Consider the following 9,393-nt stretch of genomic DNA (forward strand, 5'->3'; position numbering starts at 1 on the left):
GGGGGAGTCAGATACATTAGTTATATTTAAGCAACTCTTGGATAGGCACATGGTTTGACTTTGGAATAGGATAATAGGTCGACACATCATTGTGGGCTGAAGGGCCTGTACTGTGCTGTATTGTTCTATGTTCTATGTTTTATGATATGGAGTCACTCCTAATCTCTCAAGTGTTCTTTCTATATTTGTGGGGCTTGTTATTTTTATCAGTGAGTTAAAGGAGTTATGGCTGTGCCTCACATCAGGGGACGGATTTTAGTTACAGTGTCAAGTAACCTGCACCTCCGTTTCCCCCCCCCCCCCCCCCCCCCCCGCCACATGTAACGAACAGTCTCGTTGGATGCCCACCTACAAAAGAGAGAGTGGGGGAACCAGGTTTGAGAGGCCAAGTATAAGGTTAGGGATGATAGGTGACACCTTGGGGGGACATACCTGAATGACCAATGCCTGCTCCTGTATCTAATGTGCCACCCTTGCCTGATACCAGTTAGCCAGTAAAAGCTGCTGGGCTATCTGTTTGGCATGGACCTCCCTCAGGTGGGGGTAAAATATCAGCAAGAGTGAGAAGAAGCACTAAAGTGGTCATTGATTGACTATCTGAGATAATGGGAACTGCAGATGCTGGAGAATCCAAGATAATAAAATGTGAGGCTGGATGAACACAGCAGGCCAAGCAGCATCTCAGGAGCACAAAAGCTGACGTTTCGGGCCTAGACCCTTCATCAGAGAGGGCGATGGGGTGAGGGTTCTGGAATAAATAGGGAGAGAGGGCGAGGCGGACCGAAGATGGAGAGAAAAGAAGATAGGTGGAGAGGAGTGTATAGGTGGGGAGGGGATAGGTCAGTCCAGGGAAGACAGACAGGTCAAGGAGGTGGGATGAGGTTAGTAGGTAGGAGATGGAGGTGCGGCTTGGGGTGGGAGGAAGGGATGGGTGAGAGGAAGAACAGGTTAGGGAAGCGGAGACAGGTTGGACTGGTTTTGGGATGCAGTGGGTGGAGGGGAAGAGCTGGGCTGGTTTAGGGATGCGGTGGGGGAAGGGGAGATTTTGAAGCTCGAGAAGTCCACATTGATACCATTAGGCTGCAGGGTTCCCAAGCGGATAATGAGTTGCTGTTCCTGCAATCTTCGGGTGGCATCATTGTGGCACTGCAGGAGGCCCATGATGGACATGTCATCTAAAGAATGGGAGGGGGAGTGGAAATGGTTTGCGACTGGGAGGTGCAGTTGTTTGTTGCGAACCGAGCAGAGGTGTTCTGCAAAGCAGTCCCCAAGATTTTTAACTTCTTTGTGGCTTGGTCGTTTGTCTTACCAGGGACAGTCAGGATGGACATTTGACTCTTCAGCCTGGAGCAGGAGAAGCCTTTTGATGGAATGTAGCACACCTAGATGATCATTGTGTATTTCAAAATTGAATTTGGGGAATAATTCAACAATTTGCTCCATTTACTCTACTCAAACATCAGCAGTACAAGTTTTAGATAATGGGTGGGAATTAGAAAGTTTTCAGATCAAATTTGGGGTCAGGCAGGGCTACACCTTCCCTCTCTGTCCTGTTCGTGCGTTGCATAGAACATTTTGCCAAATCCGTTAGGGAGGATGAGAGCATAAGAGGGATGACATTTCCAGGCATGGGAAGATGGTAGATTCAAAGGATTTAAGGTTCCCTGCACCTAAATGATATTGCTTGGATCCACCATCAAAACACAGGAACTGTGACTGTTTTGAAATGGCCTCAGGTGTCAAGATGAATTTGAAGCAAGTGAGACTGTGTTCTCTGGGCGCTGGAATGATTGATCCTTTGTCCCCTTTACAGTCAATTCAGTCAATTTGAAGATGCTGAGGTGGTAGTTCGGAAGAGCAGGAGTAGTCAGAATCTCCACATAAGGGGAAGCCCACCACCCGTCTTCACTCTGCCCAATTTAGGACAATTTTCCCCTGGACTGAGACAGGAAATAAGGGAAGTGGAAGTGGGTGGCACGGGTCTTATTTTTGGTCCAGGTGTGGCGGTATCCTCAGTAGGTGAGTAGGCAGTTCAGAGGGCATGCAGGGTTAGTGGTCTTAGGCATTGGACTGGGTGACAGTGAGTGGAGGAAAAAGTATTACAGGTAATTGGAGAGTGGCAGAGCATGAAACTTAGTGTGAGTTGGGAACAATAGCAGGGGCAGATTGTGAGTATCAGAGGGAGCATGGTGTCTCTTAACACTGGCAGAATGGAGAAGGGCATTGATCTTCTCCCTATATTGCTGAGCATTCCTGCAGAGAGCTGAGACTGCATGGACCAGGGTGGGTAAGGTTGTGCCAGACTGGCATGGTCTGGTATCTTGGCCTCCACTGCCTTCCTGAGGTAGTGGATGTGCCACCTCTGCACCATCCCATACGCCGGGATCTTTAGCTTCCTTCCCACAATACAGGGTGCCAGGCTTCCCATCTCTGCCATCTCTGAGGCAAATATCAGTAACTGTGCAGGGCAGCTCTGGACTAAGAGTGTTGGCCCAAGTGCGTGATAGCCTTTTAAAGATGGCACCAGATATGTGGGTTCATTTTGGGATATCCTGGCAGTGATGACTTCTTCTGGACACAATGACTAGTTAGAATGGGGCTGGAAATGGGTGAGAGGTGTGCCATGGGACAGGATAGGTGAGTTTAGTAACAAACAATGAATGATCTTGCTAGATCTTATGGAGGGAAAACCTCGATGAAATTCAATGAAACGGAACTTTATTCGAAATCACCCAAACATTCAGCCCTAAAAATCTTTATGAAAGTGTCCTACAACAGATACAACGTCTTTTAAAAATCAACATCAGCAGAGATTTCCTGCATACTGCAAGATCTGAACCCCTTTGGTGTGATATCTGCAGATGTACACTTTCTAATCACTGATTCCCAGTCTGAAGTAGAAAGCATTGTTACTTTAGTACTTCCTAGTTGTTGAGGACATTTTCAGGTATCTTAATCTAACACAATGATAAACATATGGTAATCTTCCACAATTATACTTAATTAAAAGAAAGAATTGCATCATCCTGTCAACTCTGTCAGGACCGCCCTAAACACTTTACACCCAGTAATAGAGCCAAATGCAGTAATTGTTTTATTCTCCAGATGGAGTATGTGACAAATTGCTTGTGTTTTCATGATGGATAATCAGAGGAAAAATGTTGGCCAAGGTTCTTCTTCAAATAATGTAATGGGATCAATAATCTATACTTTTTTTTCTCTCTCACAATCACGTATTCCTATTTTCCCTCTCTTAAAAAAAAGGTGCATTATAAATTATATAAACATCAATAGGGCAGAAAGAGGTGAAAACAAACATTCGAATTAAATATTTAAAAAATGCTGGAAGTACTCAGCAGGTCAGACAGTGTCTGTGGACAGAGAAAGCAAGTTAAAGTTTAAGGTCAATGATCTTTCTCCATTGAACTGTTCATGGATTGCCAGTCTTATTGCTTCTGTTAGCTAAATTAATTAAACACTTTGAGTCTGTGTACAGTGTAGTAATGATATGGTATTTACTCCCTATTAAGATAATTCAAAAAATGTAGTCACCATCCTATAAATTGTACAGCGACTGATTTACCAAATTTTTGATCTAGACATGCTTTCATTGCATCAGCTGAGAAACGGAATTGAAAGTATTAGGTATTGCTCTAGAAATGGTCATCTAGTTGTGTAAGATATTGGGCAATATGGTGGAAATTTTTTTGAAAGGGCCAGATTTTAGCTCCAGACTCAATTAGGGGACAGGAAGCTAGAATTGGATGTGTAAAGTCTCTTAGGGTGGTCAGGCCAATTAAGGATCACGGGCGGGCTCCACTGCTGGAAGAGCCAATTAGAATCCCAGAGGGTCCTGTCAATTGGAAACCCCACACAAGAGGTCAGGGAGCTGCCATTGTGTTGGGACAGCATAAAGAAGCCTCAGTTTGGTGGCATCCCCTGAAGGTTACCACATGTATAAAATATACTGTGACCACAATTCTCAGGCCATCATCATGGGGGGAACGTAGAGGCAGTTTACTTCCACAGAATATCTGAAACCACAACTGTAACAACCACACATCAGCAGCCTATCACATGGAGATCTTACCATTCTATCTATGAACTCCAGCCACATTGTAGAGGATGAGAGTCAGATACCCCATACAGTGTATGGAGTGCTCTCTACTGCCCTGTTATTCACCCGACAAGCAATAGCCATCACCCCCTAGCAGTAATCTCCCTGGAAATAGCCACAGATGGGAACATGAAGTAGACCGAGATTAGTCAGAAATTGCAGTCATGCCTGTCATCAAACCTGCCTCGACCTCTGTATGAAAAATCAATCCAATGAGTTTAAAAGGTTATAAACTTGAAACTGCTGATTTAAAACAAACGCTATTTAAATAATTTTGTTTTTTTTCTTTATTGCTCCTAGGCAATGAAGTGTCCTTTGGAAATTAACATACAACTAACAATATGCTGGAAATAATATTGAAGACAATTCATATCAAGATGTCTCTGAAATGCTTTATATCCAGTTGCAAAGGATTTTCAGTACCAAAGAATTTGATCCAACTCCAAAAAATCAATGTCAAAATGTGCAATGTTAAGTAACAGCCATTTTTCACAAAGAAGTGAATTAGTGGCACATTCCACAAAATGATGGCGTGTAATAGCACTCTTTTACAGAGCTTTACCAGTGAAGTTTCGAATGAAACAAGTCCAACTGTGATTTCAGGCAAGCCAAATCTTCCCATCATTATAAGGATATTACTAGCAATAGTTATGATGTCAATGATTGCAGTTGGTTTCCTTGGCAATGCAGTTGTGTGTTTAATTGTGTGCCAGAAACCTGCCATGCGCTCGGCAATCAATCTGCTCTTAGCAACCCTTGCATTTTCAGACATCATGCTGTCTTTGATGTGCATGCCCTTTACCATGGTCACCATCATAACCGTTGAGTGGATCTTTGGAAGTTATTTTTGCCGGATAGCTGCTATGCTTTACTGGTTTTTTGTCCTGGAAGGCGTAGCAATACTTCTGATAATCAGTGTTGATCGCTATTTAATCATTGTACAACGGCAAGACAAGCTGAATCCTCATCGTGCCAAGATAATGATTGTCATTTCATGGGCAGTTTCCTTTTGTGTTGCATTTCCATCAGTGATTGGCTGGACCATGGTGGAAGTACCTACTCGGGCGCCCCAATGTGTTCTAGGATACACAGCCACTAAGGCTGACCGTGTTTATGCAGTGATCTTGCTGGTTACTATTTTTTTTATTCCTTTCAGCGTGATGCTATACTCTTACCTCTGCATTCTGAATACAGTGCGAAGGAATTCTGTACGGATCCACAACCATGCAGAAAGCCTCTGCTTGAGTCAAGTCAGCAAACTGGGATTAATGGGTTTGCAACGCCCTAATCAAATGAACATTGATATGAGCTTTAAAACGCGAGCCTTCACAACTATTTTAATTCTCTTTGTTGGCTTTTCCTTTTGCTGGTTGCCATACACAGTGTACAGTCTTCTGTCTGTTTTCAGTGAGAGCTTTTATCACAGTCACTCCTTCTACAATGTTAGCATTTGGGTCCTGTGGCTCACTTACTTGAAATCAGTCTTCAATCCTATCATCTACTGCTGGCGAATTAAGAAATTTCGTCAGTCCTGTAAGGAATTCATGCCAAAAACATTTAAAGTTTTGCCAAAGCTGCCTGGGAGGTCAAGACGGAGAATTCGGCCCAGTACAGTCTATGTTTGCAGTGAGCATCAGTCAACTGTATAAAGTAAAACTCTCTTTCAAATGCCTTTTCAAAATGCCTTAAACAATATTTTGGGGCAATGTGAACTTACCATTCGTTCTTTCAAACTGGTCAGCTTTTACAAAGACTGGTTGCTGCCATAATAAATTTGTTAATATTGCAGACAGGTTTATTACATATAAAATGGATATGTTAGTGCTGAAATTATTCTTCTAACTCATGATTTGCCATGGTTTATAAACAATAATGGGACAGCATTGAAAACATTCTCTCCACTCTTGCTGAAAAAAACTGAAGTAAATAAGATTTCATATTTCCTTCAAACTTCCTTCAAGCAATTGTACAAGCAGCATATGTGATGGGGGAATAACATTGTAATACCCTAGATTTTGTCATGTCAGTATTTATGGCTCATCTCGATTGTAAAATGGACTGAGTTTGCATGATTTACTATTGTGTAGATCCAATTTAAACAGCATCATAGCTTCTGTTTAAGTATAAAGCTATCATTGTTGATCAGCCACTTATGCTAGAAACTACATTATTTTGATTCTACCTGTTACGAATAATCTGAGTAACTGTGCTGTAAGTGAGTACAGCATTAGTCTTTAAATTCCAGAGATTAGGAATGTCAGGTTCTCTTCCTTTAAACTGCTTGTTTAATTCTATAATTATTAAGGTAGAATGGTATTGGTGGCCTTGACAGTAGTGAATTCACATTTCTACCTGGATTACAAGGCCCATGTGATTGAAGGTGCCATGGAAATGGGCTTTAAAAAGGCGAGAGTCCAAATTGGTTAAGCATGGATTTTCCTAAAAATATTGCTAAACTTTGAAGATATGACCAGTCTACAAGAATGTGAGAGAGAAGAAAAGACATAAAGACAGCAAGTCTACTGTTCACCATGTAGGATGTGGCTGAGAGCTTGCACTTGGATTGAACAGAGTAAATTACTGATGATTTAAATAAATCTGGAAGATTCACATAACTTTGACTAGTTGGAGGGATGTCAGTCATCACTTACCATGAAGGTAAATTTAAGGAGTTGAAATATTTCACTGGAAAATGTTAGAAGAGCTGAGAGTAGTTTCAACTAGTTCGTAGAAAATGAAGTGTCACCATGGCAGAGGGATTTTCAATTTTCTAAAAGTTTAATAGGAATCTTCTTTGTAGTTTAGAATAAAATACTTATTTAGAGTTGATGTAATATTGTCTTTGGTTTGTTTTGTACAGTAAAAGGCTTGAAACGTGAAATCTTGTAATGTGGTTCTTTCAGTTCAAAATTCTTTTTAAAAGAAATCTGTTTCTATAGAAAGCACAACACGTTTTGAGTGACCTCATAGAATTTAGAAGGGCTTCATTTAATCAGCACATCAATTGTGGCTCAGTTCATGTCACGCTTAGTTCTGATAAAAATCAAGGCTGGCGCTCCAGTTCAATATTGAGGGGCGCGCCTCAGTGTCAAAAATGCCTTTTTTTAAGTTGAGTTGTTAAATTGAGGCTGCATCTGTCCACTTAGCTAGTTGGAAAAGTTTCCCATGGCATATTGAGATACTTCATCCTTAGCCCATATTGGTACCTTGGTTAACATCATAAAATAAAACTAATTTTCTGGTATTATCTCTTTGCTGATTGTGGCCATTTGCTGTGTAAATATTGACTGCCATTCTTCCTACAACAGCAGCTACACATAAAAACTAACTCATTGACCATAAGTGCTTTCAGATGTCTGGTGGTCAGGTAGGGTGCTTTACAAATGTATGTATTTCCATGTTTCTTTTCGTTGTGTTAGGTCTTGTAGCAGATATGCAATATACTTTTAAGTATATTATACTTATGATGCCATCACGGCATTTAACGTGATCTAATGGTACAACGCTTCCAGTTTTAATCTTACTGAGTCCTTTTGCAACATGACATGCTGAGGGATGTGTGCTATAGTACATCTGAATTGCTTAGATTGAGCTCAGACATGCATGTGCCTGTGATTCTATTATGCGTATGTAGATACCAAATTATGAGTACGATGTAGCTGACATCTCATTTATGTTATGAGTGACCATAAGAATATCACATCTATGATCATTAAAGATTATCACCTGTCATATATCATGCTACTTATTTGCCTCTGCAGATACCTTCGGTCTCGATGTTGCTGGAGGATTGGAAACTTCAACTGTATGGAGAGCCAATGATTAAGTCTGCCCTTAGGCATACCAGGGATAGAACATCTATCTATTACTTATGAAACATTCAGATTGTGGAATGACAGAAACTTGATATTTGTGTGTATTTCATTGTTTCAAACATTATTTCAAACAGATTCACTCATTTTGTCTGTCCTGAAAAAAAAACAATGGTTAAGACAAGTTTTGCTTGTGGTCAGTGATTACATTTAAATTTCAAAGTCGTAAAGAGAATTTTCAAGGATCGCCACAGTGAAATTTGTAAAGCTGGTTCTACAGATTGTAATAGGCTGCCAGCACATGGAAAAGTAAAGCAGGAACTCTTAAAAACCCTTGTCACTTAAAGACTGTCTTTCGGATGGATTGGCAAGTGAAATCAGCAGTAGAAAAAAGCACAACTGTTGAACAGACAAAAAAGTAGAAAAAACTTATCCAGCTTGATGCATTAGTATCCCAGTGAACTATCAATAGGCAGGCACCATCAGTCACTTTAGAAGACATAGAACATTACAGCACAGTACAGGCCCTTTGGCCTTCGATGTTGTGCCAACCTGTCATACCGATCTCAAGCCCATCTAACCTACACTATTCCATGTACGCCCAAGTGCTTGTCCAATGATGACTTAAATGTACCTAAAGTTGGCGAATCTACTACCGTTGCAGGCAAAGTGTTCCATTCCCTTACTACTCTCTGAGTAAAAAAACTACCTCTGACATCTGTCCTATATCTTTCACCCCTCAGTTTAAAGCTATGCCCCCTCGTGCTCGCCGTCACCATCCTAGGAAAAAGGCTCTCCCTATCCATCCTATCGAACCCTCTGATTATTTTACATGTTTCAATTAAGTCACCTCTCAACCTTCTCTCTAATGAAAACAGCCTCAAGTCCCTCAGCCTTTCCTCGTAAGACCTTCCCTCAATACAAGGCAACATCCTAGTACAAAATGCGGAGGAATGGAATTGTGGGAGATATAGCAGTTTGGATCAGAAATTGGCTTGCTGAAAGAAGACAGAGGGTGGTAGTTGATGGGAAATGTTCATCCTGGAGACCAGTTACAAGTGGTGTACCGTAAGGGTCAGTGTTGGGTCATGCTGATTGTCATTTTTATAAATGATCTGGATGAGGGCGTAGAAGGATGGGTTAGTAAATTTGCAGATGACGCTAAGGTCGGTGGAGTTGTGGATAGTGATGAAGGATGCTGTAGGTTGCAGAGAGACATAGATAAGCTGCAGAGCTGGGCTGAGAGGTGGCAAATGGAGTTTAATGCAGACAAGTGTGAGGTGATGCACTTTGGTAGGAGTAACCGGAAGGCAAAGTACTGGGCTAATGGTAAGATTCTTGGTAGTATAGATGAGCAGAGAGATCTCGGTGTCCATGCACACAGATCCTTGAAAGTTTCCACCCAGGTTGACAGGGCTGTTAAGAAGGCGTACAGTGTTTTAGCTTTTATTAATAGAGGGATCG

General features: G+C 41.5%; 1 protein-coding gene across 4 annotated transcripts in view; it reads left to right on the forward strand.

The window, feature by feature from the left end:
- The window catches only part of gpr45 (G protein-coupled receptor 45), a 62,166-nt gene extending 55,168 nt beyond the window's left edge, over positions 1-6,998 (forward strand). For all 4 annotated transcript variants that reach the window (XM_048533122.2, XM_048533124.2, XM_048533121.2 and 1 more), the window contains one exon: positions 4,418-6,998. In XM_048533122.2, the coding sequence (XP_048389079.1) occupies positions 4,642-5,766 (1,125 nt within the window). In that variant the 5' untranslated portion in view covers positions 4,418-4,641 and the 3' untranslated portion in view covers positions 5,767-6,998. The remainder of the gene's footprint in view (positions 1-4,417) is intronic.
- Positions 6,999-9,393: the final 2,395 nt, after the last annotated feature.

Source organism: Stegostoma tigrinum, chromosome 6 (genome assembly GCF_030684315.1).
Source record: "Stegostoma tigrinum isolate sSteTig4 chromosome 6, sSteTig4.hap1, whole genome shotgun sequence".
In the NCBI taxonomy this organism is placed as follows: domain Eukaryota; kingdom Metazoa; phylum Chordata; class Chondrichthyes; order Orectolobiformes; family Stegostomatidae; genus Stegostoma; species Stegostoma tigrinum.